General features: G+C 41.9%; 1 protein-coding gene across 1 annotated transcript; it reads right to left on the reverse strand.

Moving 5' to 3' along the window:
* Window positions 1-488: 488 nt before the first annotated feature.
* LOC133972194 (hatching enzyme 1.2-like) lies at window positions 489-2421 on the reverse strand. The gene is made up of 7 exons (XM_062409496.1): window positions 2385-2421; window positions 2199-2289; window positions 1920-2102; window positions 1638-1790; window positions 1497-1540; window positions 711-1382; window positions 489-589 (listed from the first exon to the last, which is right to left on the reverse strand). Exons 1-7 carry the CDS (start codon window positions 2419-2421, stop codon window positions 489-491), a joined length of 1281 nt encoding a protein of 426 aa, XP_062265480.1.
* Between the last annotated feature and the right edge of the window lie 16268 nt (window positions 2422-18689).

An 18689-nucleotide genomic window follows, 5' to 3' on the forward strand; every position in this document is an offset into this window, starting at 1 on the left:
AGGGTTTGCACGTGATCCCCCAGAGGCGATCGTCCCTGGTGTTGTTGTGGAAGCTGCAGAGGACAAACACACACAATCTGAGTCACCTCACTTTGTACAGTGAAGCCTCAGTTTGACATTTTGTTTTTTTAAACCAGAAGGGACCATATTAGGAGGAGCACGGGGTGGAGCCTTACTGAGAGCTCAAGGACACGCCCACCTACACCTGACACCTGCACCCATTGGACGGTCTGTTTGACTCTAAATGATCATCAGCTGTTTGAAGAAGACTTGAAACTAGAGACTGAGACAGAAACTCCTGAATGTTACTGACGTTAGAAAGTGAGAAGTCACTTTCTCTAGAAACTACCAGAGGAGTCGCCCCCTGCTGGTCAGAGGGAGAACACAGCTACATCCACATTGGCTTCACCTTTCAGATCCAGGGTCTACGAACTTATTAATAATACAGTCTCTGATTATTGATCTCAGGAGTCTGGTGTTAGCGCTGCTCACCTTGTGACGCTGGACACAGCTTGACCAGGAGGACACTGGCGACTCAGAGTTTCTCCCAACTCGTTGTCCCACTCTCCTTTCTTGTTGAGGTAATCAGCTGTAATGACAGGTGCAGTCACAGGCTGAGTGACACTGAACAACACTCAGCAGTAAGGAACATGTTAAGAACATGTTGAGAACATGTTAAACTGACATACAGAAATGATTGGTGTACTCACTGCAGCCGTAGAGCTTGTTGACTTTCAGGACGTCGTGTTCGGACAGGCCGAGCCTCTGGCCGATGTTGGCTGTGGGTGAGAAGGCGGAGATGGTGTTCAGCCCGTTCTTGGAGAAGTCCGTGGGGCCGTAGTGCATGAGGGACGAGTAGTCGTAGGGGACGTTCAGGTTGTACGTGTCCAGCTTGTCGAAGTTCTGGAGTCTGTCATCCTGGATGTTGTCCTTGTGGATCTGGATGTACAGGTCCCTGTCGGTTCTGCTCTGCTCGTGCCAGAAGCCGAGGACGTGGAGGAGCTCGTGCTGAATGATGCCGTCACTGAGGCAGCCGTCTCCCAGAGACACCTGCTGGGCTCCTCCGGTCTGTCCCACATAGGACCAACATCCATCTTGCTTCACGATGTTGACGTAGTCGCTTTGTCCATTGAGAGGAACGAAGCGGACGCAGGTGCTCGTGTGGAGGCCGTTGATGGCGTTTTGGATGGTGGCCTTGTTGGAGCTGCTGAAGGAATCACTCATGATGAACGGGACTTGAACCTGATCACTCAACTTGGTCCATCGGCAGTCGCTGCAGACCCGAGCGTTCCTCGTGGTCTGGACCGCCACGTCTCCTTGAGTCAGGAGGTTTGCGATCGGACTGTTTGCAGCGAGGATCTGAGAACTGACTGCCTGGGTGTCTGAGGGAGAAACGTCCAGGCTCAATTCATAAATCACATTACTCTATAATACAGTAACGAACACACAGGCCCAAGTTATAATTCACAAAAAGAAAGTGTGATGAAGATATTCACCTAGTACGACGGCTCTGCAGAAGTTGAAACTCCAGCGATGATCTCTGTCAATTCAAAGAAATCATGACGTCAGGTATAAATAATAAATCCTGAGACTTTGTAACTTCACGTGTAAACTGCCACGAGCTCTACTGCACTGACCCCTGGGGGCTGTCTCTGTAGGTGCGGGCGCCGGTCAGGTAGTTGTCTCCGGGGACGAGCCAGTTGAAGTCCTCGTTGTAGTAGTTGACCTTCGGACTTTCCCGGCACTCGAATGTGATCAGTTCATCGGCAGAGCAGCAGCGGAAGTTCCATCTAGAACCAAAACAGATAGAGTAAACAGCTACTCACCGCTGTTCTCAAACAAACCAGAGGTCCACAGGAACAGACTGGAGTGAGAGACTAAGTGAAGTTTGAAAACCATCATTTCAAGGAGCTACCCACGCTCTGTCCATGTGCTCCGGGCTGTAGGAGCTGTAGACCCCGGTGATCACTTGATTGGCCTTGCAGTTGAAGTTGAGTTCCTTCTCATTGAGGCTGAGGAACCCGGACCAGGAGCAGTCTGTGTTCAGGGGGATGAAGGGTTTGCACTCAATGGTCCAGATGCGATCGCTGCCCACGTAGGTGCTGGGAGACAAACCGAGTGGATGGACGATCAGCCACAGACACGAGATCACAGTTAGAGTTCCTACACAGAATGTCCACGTCCCTGTGTCCACTCACCTCTTGATGTGAGACACAGCTTCGGTGGCGGGACAGAAACGAGCCAGCAGGCCTCCTTCTTCGTTCTCATAGATCTGTGCCCAGCATCCAGCTGCAGACAAGATGGAGTCAAACAGATTCATAATAAATGTCTTCATCTTCATGATGACACACAACTGCTCTGCAACACACAGGTCAATGTCTCACCTGTCGCAAGGACGAACAACACAACCAAGGTCCACATCGTGTGTGTGTCAGGGTGAGCGTCTTCTTCTTCTTCTTCTTCTTCTTCTTCTTCTTCTTCTTCCTCTTGTTGTCTGAGCTGACTGACTCTGACTGCAGACTCCAGCCTTTATACGCTTGTGACCAGGAAGCATTGACGCTGTGTGTGTGTGTGTGTGTGTGTGTGTGTGTGTGTGTACATGACACAAACATCCCACAAACAATTCTTCACATATTCCTCATAACTGAGATTAATTACCTGAAACAACCTGTTGTGTAATGAAGAAATAAATTAGATGTGATGTCACTATTATGAAATCATTCTGAAAGATGTAATTATTGTATCCAGTTGTTCCAACGTCCTCCAGTAGGTGGCAACAACAACTGGGACTTCTCTTATTGGTGGTGAAGGCGTGCCACAGGTTTATAATTGGACCTGCGTGTGTGTGAGCTGGACCGACTCCAGGTCTAAACGCTGCTGTGAAGACTCCATGGTCACTAATTACTAAGAGGCGTGTCACCACAAAGGAGCTGCCGTTCATTCTGAGAACACGTGTGGTTTCCAGGTGAGAGCCACTTACTGGTATCCATTACAGATTATTCCCCTGATGAATAATTAGGGCTGACAGTCAATGTCCCTGTTCTGGATTAATAAATGCAGTCAAAGTAAATGTAAAATACCAGTAGAGCTACTGGGATGAAGCAAGGTCATGTCCTCAGCTGAAACCTTTCACCTGCTGGGACTCAAATCTTTCTGTCTCATTTGGATTTCACAGGATGTTCAAATGAGCAGCTGAACCGCAATTGGTAATAATATAAAAAATATAATGACAAGAAATCTTGAATTTGAATATATATATTTTTTTCTGCTTAAAGTTTTAAAAACATCTTGAGAAGCACTTTGAGCCGCTTCAGCTGTGAGGACAGAGGTCAGAGGGCAGCTGCTCTCACATGTTCCAGGGTTAGGTGAGTTGAGAGGATGAATGACAGCAACAACACTTTGGACTGATGAAGAAGATGAAGATGTTTGTCCACTTTAAACCACTGATACATCATCTGAGGAACCAACACCTCCCACTCAGACCCAGAGAGGAGTAAAGTGAGGACCTTTAAAACAGCAGGCCTGATCAATGACACCGAGTGTGTTTGAAACAGATTCCTCGATCAGCAGGTGACCTTTGGTTTGTAACTTCCAGTTTGTGTTTGTGATAAAACAACGAGGAGGAAACTCTGGTCCAGACTCAACTTGAGAGAAAAGTCCAATTCATGGACAGGACTGAGGAAAGTGAAACCTGGATTCTCTGAGGGAAGACCAGCCGATTGATGAAGAGGTTCATGATGAAGAGGTTCATGATGAAGAGGTTCATGATGAAGAGGTTCATGATGAAGAGGTGCATGACTACAGAGAGTAAATCGCTTAAAGGAGGAACGAGGGTTCGATGCCAACACTGTGGTGACTAATAAGAGATCCATCACACAGAGGGAGTGAACGACCGGGAGACCAGAGACTTTCCTCTGCCAGGAAACCCACAGGGTGTGTGTGTGTGTGTGTGTGTGTGAGTTTGTGTGTGTGTGTGTGACACACACTTTGCAGCCGTGCGTGTTTCTTTTGTGGGAGCAGAGGAAGAGTGGGCGAGAGGGAGGATTTGGGGGTATTGGAAAACCCAACACAATGAAAAGCCACTTTGCCTTTTGTTTGCTTTGCCTGACAGCGAACAAAGCGTCGCCACAAGTGGAGCTTAACATTCCATGTGGCTGCAGAGAGGAGAGCAGCTGGCACCAGGAGAGGCCACGCCGAGGAGCTGTGGACGCTCCAGAAGAGCTGTATTAGGTTTCTGAGGCCACTAGGAATGCCTGGGAACTGGGGGGGGGGGGGGTCACAGGGAAGAGGAGAGAACTTTCTCTTGAACCTCTTCAGGGCCAGTCTCAGTGCAGCCAGCAGCTCTATGGGCTCAGACTCTAGAGAACCAGTCAAACCAGCTCACCCCTGCTGGAGACGGTGGAGAGGAGGTTATGTGTACGACCCTTGACCGGGTCCCAGTGAAGCTTCGGTACCGACTCAGTGCAGAGGAGTGGATTGTGAGTCATACTCGTCTTCTCCGTCACGTTAAAGTTAAACTTGAAACACGTGGAACTTCAGGTTCCTTCACGTTTAATTAGTTCATTATCTCGTGTGTGTGTGTGTGTGTGTTCTGGTAATCATCACGCGATGGGGACCGTTGACTGTTTACACAGTCACGTCATGGGGACCGGTTGCGCTTTGGGGACCAAAATCCCGGTCCCCATGAGGATAACCCTTTTAAATGACTACTAGAGCTACTCTGAAGGTGCCCGTGAAGTTTTAAGCATTGGCCCATACGACATGTTTTTTGGTGAGTGTGAGTGTGTGAGCATTGCTCATTGGTGGCCCTACTGTTTCTAGTTAGTACTGCACCCACTGCTTCACACACACACATCTTCCAAATATGGTTGGGTGCCACCCACTTCCTTGTCCCCATTAGGAATGATTCAAGCAGCGAGGACATTTTCAGCATCAAGAGGTAGCTATCAACAGTAAAAGAAGATTATTTGCTGGAGAAACTAGCTAAGAAGATAAGAACATGTGCAGAGGAGCAAAAGTAAAGCATAAGGTAAGCACAGTTGTATCTTAAATAATTATAAGCAGTGTTGAATCCTCAAATTGCATGTATTACTTCTACCTAGCTAGCATGATTAATAGCTCTGATTAGCTACAAAGGCTAAGTGTAAGACCTCAAATGTTTTACTGCATTTCTATTACTACTTGCATGCATGATGCATATGTGTAGGAGTTTATGTAAACTGAAGGAGACAATCAAGTCAAGCATTTCTGAGTTTTGAGTCTCATTTTGTTATGATGAACTTAAGATCAATATAAGCCCTGTTATGCTATATTTAGTATGTTTAAGTTAATTAATAGAGAGCATTATAGAGCACAGGTTTTGACTATAGTCAGACAATTTCAAATTACAGCTGTTCTCATTTTACACAGTACCATTATACAGAATAATTTAAGTCTGACTGTAGCTTCCGCTGAGGGGCTTTAAATTTTAAACAACAGAGGAAGTGTAACCTGGCTGCTCTGGATAACCTCTATTTGGAAGCTGGTTATGAACCGGCCCTTTTAACTTATTTTCTTATTTAACATGGGCAGGTTCATGTGGAAGAGGCAGAGCAGGTTATTAAAGAAACATGGTCAGAGGCATAAATCTGGAATTAAATGATAGAAGATTAAATCTAAAACCTGCAGTTAAGTTAAATTAGCTACAATCACAAATGACAAGTCACTAATATGATAAAATGTCTAGAATAGAAAAGTAGAGCAGTAGGTTATTAACGTCAGGCAAATAAACAGGTAAAAGCTGAGAAATTTTACTGTGAATATTATTTTTTTTGCAGATAGAAAGTTAAAGTGTTTGTACAGCTAAAGCATGGGAGAGAGAAGTTCTTGTGTGATGAGGTCAATGTAATTGAAAGGTGTATTTGTATTCATAAGGCGGTGGTCTAGTGTTAGAAACTTGGACTGTGGGCAGAGAAGGTCTCTGGTTCGTCTCTGGTTCGACTCCACAGAGAAACAACAAAAGATGAACCTGGATTGATCTGTCCAAAAATCCAAGAGTCTCCCTGCCCTGTCTAGTGCCCCTGAGCAAGGCACCTTACTCCCCCAACATCTGCTCCCCGAGCACCGTACATGGTCGCTCACTGCTCTGTGTGTCCTGCACCAGATGGGTCAAAAGCAGAGATTAAATTTCCCTTCCTTCATGAGTGTGCCTTTGCATGTCTGTGCATGTGTTTGGGACTAATAAATGCATCTTAATCTGCATCTGCATTTTAAGGATATAATAAGTGATGCAGAATCCCAGAGAAGGAGAAAACTTTACCACCCCTGATGTGCTGCATTCATGTTTGCCTTCAAGTGAACTTAAGAATTCCTAAACTACACTCCATATACTATTTTAAGTTATACTAAGTGGGGCTCTGGTTTTATTGTGATATATTGTGACATTTGTATTTTTTCTTTTTCAATTTTTCCAATTTCTCAAGTATTGATGCCTTCAGAGAAGATGGCTCAATTGGGTGACAAGTTAATGATGAACACAGACGTCCTTACTCCAAAATGAAAAAAATTGGTGTTAATGGAGAACCCCACCTTTGTTTATTTGCCCTGGATGACATCAAAGAAGGAGAAGAAATCGCCTATAACTATAGAGGTGAAGACTGCCCATGGCAAACACAGGTATGTAGCACAGAACACAGCAAATACAATGAGTCAAGTATCACAACAAATAGTAGAATGAGAAATATGTGGACCTAATTTGGCTGTATTAATATTGTTATAACCATGTACACGTTACATATACAAAAAATACCAGGATTGCCTATCACAACCTGCTTTAAGCTGCTATGTATGAGCGACCACTTAGTGTAGTGAAAATAACAGGAACATGAAATAACAAACAGGAATCTAATTTACAAAAGTTTTAAGAAGCTATTGAAGGTCAGTTTAGATCATTATAGATATTATGTTACTGAACTGAATGATCCTCTATTAACACTGCATCCTAGCAGGGTTGTCTACAAACCTCTGCAAGCAGCCTGAAGCTCTGATTTTGATTTATATGTGAAATAGTGCAGAGTGTCCAAACTTTTCAACTTCCATTGGATGAATGGAAAAGTCATTGATTCACCTGCATTAGCATAGATGATATTAGGATATTATAGGTTTGTCACTTTAGTGAATGCAAACAATAGCATTGGTTCATTAGAGATCTCAATAATGTTTTTACAATGACATACCCAGCAAAACCTTTTGTCGCTTGTGTTTACATCAAAGACTACTGATGTCGTTGCAGGTTTTTGCGATGACCACTGGTTATGTAACAGCTCTTGGAGGGCTGTCCCAATTAGATGGGGAAGATTTCAACCTCTGTTTCAAGGGGAACGAATACCCTCGAAAACAAGGGGTAGTGTTAGGGTAATGGGTTTGGGCATAATTAAAAAGCATTGAAATGCTATCACTTTATATGTTAAAGAATCAGGGTCATTTGCCAAATGTATCCAGTCCTGCTTATGACATGGATGTAATCTCAAAACTTTATCTGAATAGAAATATTAGAATATAATATAAGTAAATCTTGGGAACGTTTTACTTTTGTTTACAGACGACCAGCATCACTGTTAACACCATGGAGGAGGATGATTCAGATCCTGTCCACTCAGAGAGTCTGATGGCTTGTGCCTTTGGGCCAAAGACCACACCTGAAGAGGTAAATTCATGTCCATCACTGTTTTATCATTATATGATCACTCTTTGTTCCGAGTTTGTGTAGAAACTGTGTGTGAACAATTAGGTAAAACTTGTACACACAAGGAAATGCAATGTTTTGTGTAAAATGTCCCCACAAAGCATGTGTTAAGTTGTGTGAACGAGAAAGAGCTTCGCTGGTCAGAAGAAGAAACTGTTTCAGAAAAATTTGATAAAACTGGTCCCCACAATGAACTATAATGTAGTGTGCAAAATGTCCCCACAAAGCATGTGTTAAGTTGTGTGAATGAGAAATAACTTTACCGTACAGGAGTTATGCAAATTGGTAAACAATGACATTTCAAGTATGGCATCTTGAAGGTTAGTGGTAGAGGTATATTCATGGTCGATTTCAAACTTCACAGTATTTTCTTTCTTGATAAATTCTCACTCTACATTTTGGAGTCACGTGGTCCCCACAACACACCTTCTGACAGTGTGCAAGTAGTAACTGTTTTTGAAAAGTTAGATAAAACTGGTCCCCACAATGAACTATAATGTTGTGTGTAAAATGTCCCCACAAAGCATGTGTTAAGTTGTGTGAACGAGAAAGAGCTTCGCTGGTTAGAAGAAGAAACTGTTTTTGAAAAGTTAGATAAAACTGGTCCCCACAATGAACTATAATGTTGTGTGTAAAATGTCCCCACAAAGCATGTGTTAAGTTGTGTGAACGAGAAAAAGCTTCGCTGGTTAGAAGAAGAAACTGTTTTTGAAAAGTTAGATAAAACTGGTCCCCACAATGAACTATGATGTTGTGTGTAAAATGTCCCCACAAAGCATGTGTTAATTTGTGTGAATGAGAAATAGCTTTACTGGTCAGAAGTTATGTAAATTGGTTATACAATGACATTTCAAGTATGGCATCTTGAAGGTTAGTGGTAGAGGTATATTCATGGTCGATTTCAAACTTCACAGTATTTTCTTTCTTGATAAATTATCACACTACATTTTGTATTCACGTGGTCCCCACAACACACCTTCTGACAGTGTGCAAGTAGTAACTGTTTTTGAAAAGTTAGATAAAACTGGTCCCCACAATGAACTATAATGTTGTGTGTAAAATGTCCCCACAAAGCATGTGTTAAGTTGTGTGAATGAGAAAGAGCTTCGCTGGTTAGAAGAAGAAACTGTTTTTGAAAAGTTAGATAAAACTGGTCCCCACAATGAACTATAATGTTGTGTGTAAAATGTCCCCACAAAGCATGTGTTAAGTTGTGTGAATGAGAAATAGCTTTACTGGTCAGAAGTTATGTAAATTGGTTATACAATGACATTTTAAGTAAGGCCTCTTGAAGGTTAGTGGTAGAGGTATACTCATGGTCGATTTCAAACTTCACAGTATTTTCTTTCTTGATAACTTATCACACTACATTTTGTATTCACGTGGTCCCCACAACACACCTTCTGACAGTGTGCAAGTAGTAACTGTTTTTGAAAAGTTAGATAAAACTGGTCCCCACAATGAACTATAATGTTGTGTGTAAAATGTCCCCACAAAGCATGTGTTAAGTTGTGTGAATGAGAAATAGCTTTACTGGTCAGAAGTTATGTAAATTGGTTATACAATGACATTTCAAGTATGGCATCTTGAAGGTTAGTGGTAGAGGTATATTCATGGTCGATTTCAAACTTCACAGTATTTTCTTTCTTGATAAATTATCACACTACATTTTGTATTCACGTGGTCCCCACAACACACCTTCTGACAGTGTTCAAGTAGTAACTGTTTTTGAAAAGTTAGATAAAACTGGTCCCCACAATGAACTATAATGTTGTGTGTAAAATGTCCCCACAAAGCATGTGTTAAGTTGTGTGAACGAGAAAGAGCTTCGCTGGTTAGAAGAAGAAACTGTTTTTGAAAAGTTAGATAAAACTGGTCCCCACAATGAACTATAATGTTGTGTGTAAAATGTCCCCACAAAGCATGTGTTAAGTTGTGTGAAGGAGAAATAGCTTTACTGGTCAGAAGTTATGTAAATTGGTTATACAATGACATTTCAAGTATGGCATCTTGAAGGTTAGTGGTAGAGGTATATTCATGGTCGATTTCAAACTTCACAGTATTTTCTTTCTTGATAAATTATCACACTACATTTTGTATTCACGTGGTCCCCACAACACACCTTCTGACAGTGTTCAAGTAGTAACTGTTTTTGAAAAGTTAGATAAAACTGGTCCCCACAATGAACTCTAATGTTGTGTGTAAAATGTCCCCACAAAGCATGTGTTAAGTTGTGTGAATGAGAAATAGCTTTACTGGTCAGTAGTTATGTAAATTGGTTATACAATGACATTTCAAGTATGGCATCTTGAAGGTTAGTGGTAGAGATATATTCATGGTCGATTTCAAACTTCACAGTATTTTCTTTCTTGATAAATTATCACACTACATTTTGTATTCACGTGGTCCCCACAACACACCTTCTGACAGTGTGCAAGTAGTAACTGTTTTTGAAAAGTTAGATAAAACTGGTCCCCACAATGAACTATAATGTTGTGTGTAAAATGTCCCCACAAAGCATGTGTTAAGTTGTGTGAATGAGAAATAGCTTTACTGGTCAGAAGTTATGTAAATTGGTATACAATGACATTTCAAGTATGGCATCTTGAAGGTTAGTGGTAGAGGTATATTCATGGTCGATTTCAAACTTCACAGTATTTTTTTTCTTGATAAACTATCACTCTACATTTTGTATTCACGTGGTCCCCACAACACACCTTCTGACAGTGTGCAAGTAGTAACTGTTTTTGAAAAGTTAGATAAAACTGGTCCCCACGATGAACTCTAATGTTGTGTCTAAAATGTGTGAAACATGTTTTTTCTAGATTGTGAATTCAGAATTAGTTTAGCAGAGCAGACACAACTTTGATCTCAAAAATTCTTATATGCACTTTTACTAAATTATTTATTGCATATGTGCCTTTATTTTCAGATTATAGACTTCAAAAAATGAAACTGAGACTTTTGTACCAAAATTAAGACGGCCTACAATAACTTTCAGTTGCACTTCAATTTTTCAAGTTGCTGCAATTCGATATAGTCTTTTTTTTTTCAGAACAGTCAAAATATTCTGCTTATTATAATATAAACTGCTAAAATAATCAAATTATGACACAAAACTTGCAAAACAGCACAAAGAATAATTTCTCATCTACCTGTTACAGCTCTACATAATTATAATCTTTTCATTAATTTTTTTAGATGAAAGACACAGATCTGGAAGATTCTGAACTATTTGATTCGTCATGAGAGAGTGCAGATGATCACGTACCAGATACCATCTCCGAAAGTGACAGTGACAGTGATGCTTCAGTTCAACTAAACTTTAAGAACACTTTTCTGCCTCTTAATGATCCTGATAGCTCAATGGGCCCCACTGTCTGCGATTATACAACACCAGACAACATGATTTTGGATGGTCAAAACATTACACCTGAAGCCCCCAGAGCAGTAGAAGAACCCCGGTCAAGTCAGACTATAAAGGACATCGTTAGATAGCAGTCATAAAAAAAAGGCCAGATCAGAGACTGTTGCCAGTGTTGCCAACTTAAGATGTTGCCACCAATACTTTGTCATTTCAGACCTTTGCCGCATAACTGTTGCTGCCCCCATTTAATGTAGTTTTATCTGTATATTCATGCCTGCAATAATCAGATAAAGGGTTGTTTGGCTGATTCTAGAGTCTATTAGGTGCTTAAAGTAGGACTCATAACAGTTACAGTTTTAATAGTATAAACATACAAACAACAACTAGTCCCTATACCAAACACCTGTCCTACGTCCTCACAATTCCATAGTTAGTTAGATTAATGAGTGAATCAGTACATTGTATTTATTTATCCAACAGATCCAACATTTTATAAATACAGTTTTTTCTTCATGACAATTTTGAGAAATTTATGTCAGTGAATGTGAGTCCATGTCATTGATCAGAATGAACAGTTTATTTGTTATTATAACACAGCATGTTCAGCTTATAAGAAAATGGCATCAAAATCCTCCTCCCCACTGACAATTTCAGTCAGAATGCACATATCAGTGTTTTCTTGGCAGACTAATTGTATATTTTAGTTTTCTTATACTGTAGAAGTTAGTTTATACTTTATAGAACTTGTAACTTTGGATTATAACTCTTACACACTTTGGAGTCCTTGTATTTACAAATGTGTTTTTCCGACCACTTAAAGGTACAACTGCCCAAAAGAAGAAAACACCCTGGAAGGAGACAGACGTGAAGGCAGTGGAAAGGCACATGAATCGATTCATCACATCTTGTATTGCTCCAGCAAAGTTTGACTGTGAGAAGTGTTTAAGGGCTGATCCAGAAGCTCTTAAGGACCGGAGCTGGCAGAATGTGAAATTCTACATATATAACCGCATTACAGCCAACAAGAGGAAATTAAGTAAATAATGGGAAGATTACCACCAGTAAGCGGTTGCTATGTGGTTGTCTGAAATTAAAAATATCTTACAAATTTGACTGAATAAGAATTATTCTTTGTAGGGATATAGATAGCCCGTCACTGTTTGATAAGTTTATATTCACTTCAACCACATTACACTAATAGTCCTATCAAATTCTGCTTCATTGTAAGGCGTAGTTCATGAACAGCAAGATTTTCTGTACAAAGTGATGCTTTGCATCCCTATCACCATTTACAGGTATCATGTTATATCTCTACATTTTCTATCAACAACTTTTGTTCTTTTTTGCTAGACTTTATTAGTTTTAAACAAACAGCTCTAACAAATGTAATAATGGAAGGACTTACGGTATCAGTAATAATGTATATAAAAATGCTTTTTGAAGCATGGTCCCCATTAGTCTTATAACAAGTTGTGTGAGTCATGCAAATGATATGTAAATGAGGTCCCCATCAGCCATACCTACCCGTTTTTTCTAAGGTCCCCATTTTGCACAGTCAAAACACTACTTCATGAATTTAGATATTTTAAGGTGTGTATGTACTAACTGATTTTTTCTTAGTGTCCCTGATTTTTTTCATACTTCCACAACCTCTAGAAAGGGTGGTCCCCACAGGTTATGAGAAAAAGTGCACGCCCCGCAAACCATGGAAACCAGTATGTGTGTGTGTGTGAGTGTGTGTGTGTGTGGTAAACACTAAGCCGCAGCTCCAATCACAGTGACAGAGTCAGATTAATGGACCTTCAGGCTTTTGTGTTCAGGCTGAGGAATGTGCTCTGATTTCTCACACACACACACACACACACGCACACACACTAACACACACAAACGGCAAGTCAGTACACACCACTCTTTTCAAGCTCCGCCCACACTGGCAGCTCTAATCTAATTGGTCTGTCTTCCCCCTGCAGCTTTCGGCTATATGTCTGTATCTCACACACACACTCAAACACACACACACACACACCCAGACACGCACACACACACATACACACACACACACACACAAACACACACCAACACACACACACACGCAGTATAATGGCCAGGAGAGACTTCAGGAGTCCTTTTATCTGAATCATGACCCATCATTTCACTGAGCAGAGGAAGAGGAAGAGGAAGAGGATGAAGGTGAACAGAACGAGCGCTCCCCGGTGACTCACTGAGGTCCAGGAAGGAGGAGAAGAAAACAAATTAGGGAGTGAAAGACTGAGGACAAAGGGAGACCCCATGTTGATTAGCTGGGACCAGCATGAATACCAATGAACGAAGCAGGGATTAGTATTGCACACGTTAAATCCTCCAGAGGAACTCCTCTCATCTGAACCGCAGGAGGACGGAGGGACACGACTCAGCTCTGGACCTCCTGGGGACGTCAGGAGACACAGACGAGTCCCTCCGTCCCTCTGTAAGAACAAGAGGGAAGAACAAGAGGGAAGAAGGTGCTTTGTGTTGATGAACTTTGTCCGTCAAAAAGTTTTCCACTGCGTCCTCTCACTGCGGAGGGGAAGCAGGAAGTGAAGCAGGAAGTGAAGCAGGAAGTGAGGCAGGAAGTGAGGCAGGAAGTGAAGCAGGAGGGGATCCCCTGAATCGATCAGCTCCGTCCAACATGAACACAGATGGAAGATGAATGGTTTATCTTGAGGCACGTGAACCTCTCTGGAGCTTCGTCTCCTCTCAGCTGCAGCAGGCTCCACGCCAACATGGCCGCAGAGGAAGAAGAGCAGGAAGGTGACCTGGTGACATGACAACTTCATATTTAACAGATGTATTCACACTGACATCGTTAGATCCTCCTCATCTTCTCAGGCTCCTGCTGGACAACGAGATGCTGAGTCGATCTCTGCTGCAGCCGATCTCATGGAGGCGGAGCTCCATCTGGATCCAGAGGGATGACATTCACATTCACACCTTCACCCTCCAGAGAAAATACAGAGGATCTTCAGAGTTCAGGTCTGAAAGCAGAGTCTCCAGTTCATGTATGTGTTGACTGTGGGAGGAACCTGGAGGAGACACAAGGAGGACATGTGGACACAGGAGGAGGACCTGAGTGGGACAGTGTCTAACCACCGCAGAGTCTAAATGAATATTCCTGGTGTCTCACAGAGAGTCCCTCAGAAAAGATGTTACTGGTTTAAAGAAAGTGAAGTTTGAAGATTTCATAACAAACGTTTGCTCTTGACATAAAGCTCCCAATGCAACGCTAATGAGAGACACACAGGAGATAAAACACACAACCAGATGAACACACACACCAAAGCACATGGGTGAACATGTGTATTTTGAAGGTAATGAAAATGAGTTCTTGAAGCAGAACTCACCTGATGTGTTTCACGTGGTGGAACATCTGAGGAGGCCTGGTCACATTGTTGAACACATGGCAGAGTCCCGGGCCGCGGGCCAAGGGTTTGATTCCAGCCGCTCCCACAGCTGATGAGCTCCGTGGTTTTGTGGCTTTGGTTTGTGTCTCTCTCTTTGTGTGTCCCTTTGTGTTCATGCGACTGACTGATCAACATGTTCTAAATGTTGAAATGCTGTGAGTCTGTGATCATAGGAACCGGAGACATGTTGTAAAACCAGGAGAACGAGAACTTGGGTTCCCAATTACCTCTGGTCCATTATGTTGAGTGTGAGATCAGATCTTCAGTAACGTGCTCACGTCTCCTCTTCATCTCCAGTGAGTCAGATTCAACAGGTGGAGATGATTTCAGATCCTCATCTCATCGTTTCAGGTCAAAGTTCATTTCTCACTTCCTGTCAGTGACAGTTCCACCTGGTCATCGCTCAGAGAAAGAAATCCCTGATCGGTCTTATTAAACCTAACCATAACTTAAACCTAACCATAACTTAAACCTAAATCCAACTTAAACCTAACTCTAACTTAAACCTAACCATAACTTAAACCTAAATCCAACTTAAACTTAACTCTAATTTAAACCTAACCATTACTTAAACCTAACCATAACTTAAACCTAAATCCAACTTAAACCTAACTCTAACTTAAACCTAACCATAACTTAAACCTAAATCCAACTTAAACCTAACTCTAACTTAAACCTAACCATAACTTAAACTTAACTCTAACTTTAACCTAACCATAACTTAAACTTAACTCTAACTTAAACCTAACTCTAACTTAAACTTAACTCTAACTTTAACCTAACCATAACTTAAACCTAACTTAACCCTATAGTGAGGTCTGAACTCTCTTTGAAGAAGTGAGGACCGGCCAAAATGTCTTCACTCTGTAGTTCACTAAGATTTAAGTGCAGGAACACACACACACACACATACACACACACACACACACACACACACACACACACTCATTGTCTTCCTCACAATCAGGACCCAGTGTCAGGTCACAACATCGTCCTCACACCTGTTTCTATTGAGACACGTCACTGCAGCTGTCAGCTACATCACTGTGGGGGGGGGGGGGGGAATTCTTCGTGGAGCTGCTAGTTAAATGTGGTAATTATACTAATGCTCTGATATAAATACTCTGCGGTTGCACAACAAAGACAACCAGCACACAGATGTTCAAGAGACAGAGCGGAGGGACAAAAAGACGGCGGAGGATTCAGGAGGGACATTTGTCTCAAACTGAAAATCTGTCGTTTCTCTGAAGCATCAAATAACCACGACGGTGTTTTACTGACCAGTGACCTTCCTCTGGTGGAGTGAAGATTACTGTGGTTCCCCTCTCAGCTCCACACTCGAGTTCTTAACAAGCACAAGGAGTCCAGAGTCCATGTTATAAACACTGTGAATCCCCGACTCTGGTTCATGTCCCTGAACTAAACACTGAACTAAAGCTGTTAAACAGAAAAAACAGATCTGTGGTTATCTGGACTTTTCTTTATCAACTGAAACACAGAGACTCATCAGGCCCTAATGTTCTGCTCTCTTCAGTCGGAGGATTTTCTATCACTCTCGATTCTCAGCTTCTTATTAGTTTCGGTAGTTTCAGGTTATTTTCTGTTATTGTGGCTGAAATAAATCCCACCTCCTCACGGAACCACGTTTAGATCTTGTTTTTTATTTGGATGTTCACAAAGTCCCACACAATCATAAATATCAGTCCTATCGATATGTCTGAATGAATCTCTGGGAAACATTTGATGTGTTTTCAGTGTTTCTATCTTCTAGTTTGTCATGAAGGTTTTTTCTGAACATAAGAAGTGGACCAGCCGACCAATCAGAGCAGCAGGAGGACAGTCTTAAAGAGACAGGAGCTAAAAGCAAGTGTTTGAGACAGAGGCTGAAGAGAGGAGCTGCAGCGATGGACAGTCTGAGGACAGACATGAGTTTTCTGAACATTAGAGCTTGAAAACATTTTACAGTCAGAACACTAATTGAATTGCAGGTCCAGCCTCTTGGCACTGGAACCAGGAAGTGATGAGGAGCAGCTCCCAGTCTCCTCCTCTGATAGTTGCTGGGAAATCTTCACATGAACAGGCCGTGACTCAGCTGATGCCTTGTGGGTCAGTGTTGTTGTTCACTGGAGTAAAGAATATTGTGTAGCGGCTCTTATCAGACCTCTTATCAACCAGGTGTGAGACTGACCAGCGACGTGACACACACACATTCTAACTTCAAGATTAAAACTAAGCAGCAAAGGTTTTTATAACTCATTGTGTGAAGTCATACATCTGACCCAAACTGCTCCTGCTTATGTTTAGAGTTCAGTTCTATTGACATCTTCACAGACACACACACACACAGACAAACGTAGATTTAAAATCCTTTGCAAAGCTTCTCCTGTGGGCTCACAAGCATTGTTTTAAAGGTTCAGTGTGTAGAATGTAGTGACATCTAGTGGTGAAGTGTCATGTTGCAGCTGTAAGTATAAAGGGCTCATTCTACAACAATAAATACACTTTAGATGATTAAACACAGGATTATTTAATATTTACTTTACAGATCCTTTCACCTGAATCGCACACACTGGATCTTTACGTGTGTATACTCATACACACACAGTTGTGTGTTTGATCTCCGGGGGGAAGGGGGTCCACAGTGGAGCTCTGCAGCAGCTCAGCTCGCTCACAAAGTTTTCTTAAAGGATCAAACCGAAGACTCACAAACGTTAAAGTGACTTTTACAAAACAAATTTGAAATGCAAAGTGTGTTCCTGTGTCTGGAGAGGAGGATATTTCCCAGCATGCACCCTGACAGAACGCTGACACACCATCTCCAGCATCGTGTCTGAGCTCCGACGTGTCAGCACATCTTGTGTTCCCCTGCACACACGACACCAGTGTGTGATCACAGAGTCCGACACATGGAGGACGTCTTGTTTGACACGAGCACGGAGCAGCAGCTGTCAGGGGACTCACTTTGTTGTTCTGCCATCAAACTGGAAACACACCAACACTTCATTCTGTCTCTTTCTTTCATTTGTCCCATTTTACAAACCTGCTCTAGTTTCACTTTTTACTTCTTTTATTGTGACGGATTCTTTTCTTAAACACATAAACAGTTAACCTCACTCTATCCATAAGTGATGCATTTCTATGAAGAATTATTACTTGACTTTGTAAATGATTGGAAATCCTGTGTTTTGCTTAATATCTGTTAAAAGACAATTTTGTTTCTCTTCTGTAAGAACTTGAATGTTTTAATGAGACGAGCTGTTTGTGTTTGTTGTGTTTATGTATTGTGTAGGACCGTGTGTGTAGTGGACCCCAGGAAGACGAGTTAATGCTTATACTGGTGCCAATGGGGATCCTAATAAAGAAAGAAAGAAAGCAAGATATGTTTTTACTTCTAATAAATTCAACTTCTTTACTTTGGTTGGATTCAATCTTTATTTAAATTCAGAGACACACTAACGTTAACACACTCTGTGCTAATGAGGCTGATTTCAGACCAAACCCCCGAAGAGGATCCAGACCAGGATCGTGAACATGTAAACAGTCACCGCCTCCGAGTGTGAAACCTCACAGAGATCCAGGATCCACATCAGGAAGGACCTGGGCTCTCAGCTACTTATTCAAATACTGTTTAAGTGTACTTCCTCTGATCATCAGTTTTCACTACTGGAGACAATTTGACATGTCACAGAATGAATCATGAAATGAATCAGGGACACGTGTGCTCTTACTGTGACACGTCAACATGTCGGCTGTTGAGATCTGAAGAGAGCGATCAGGAGGAAGTGAATGAACAGAGAGATGAGAAACATGGAGGGCAAAGAAGAGGAGAGGAAATGAGACGGGGGGGGAGGAGAGGTTACGAGAGGAGTCGGTGGAATGAATCTCACACAGAATCCACAGTGATCTGTAATGTGCAGGAAGTGAGGTCATTATTTACAGGATCAGATATTTCACCATAAACTCACGAGAGGACCTGAAGAGAGGAAATGAAAAGACAGAGAGATGAGGTGGAGGAGACGAAAGAGAGAGAGAGAACGAGACGGAGGAAACAAAACAAGAGGACGGAAGATAAGAGAGAGAGAGAATCATCTCACAACATGTTTCATCTGTTTCACGTGTTACAGGTCGAACATACATGTCCAGTGACTGGATATAAACA

This window comes from Platichthys flesus, chromosome 2 (genome assembly GCF_949316205.1).
Source record: "Platichthys flesus chromosome 2, fPlaFle2.1, whole genome shotgun sequence".
Classification (NCBI taxonomy): Eukaryota; Metazoa; Chordata; class Actinopteri; order Pleuronectiformes; family Pleuronectidae; genus Platichthys; species Platichthys flesus.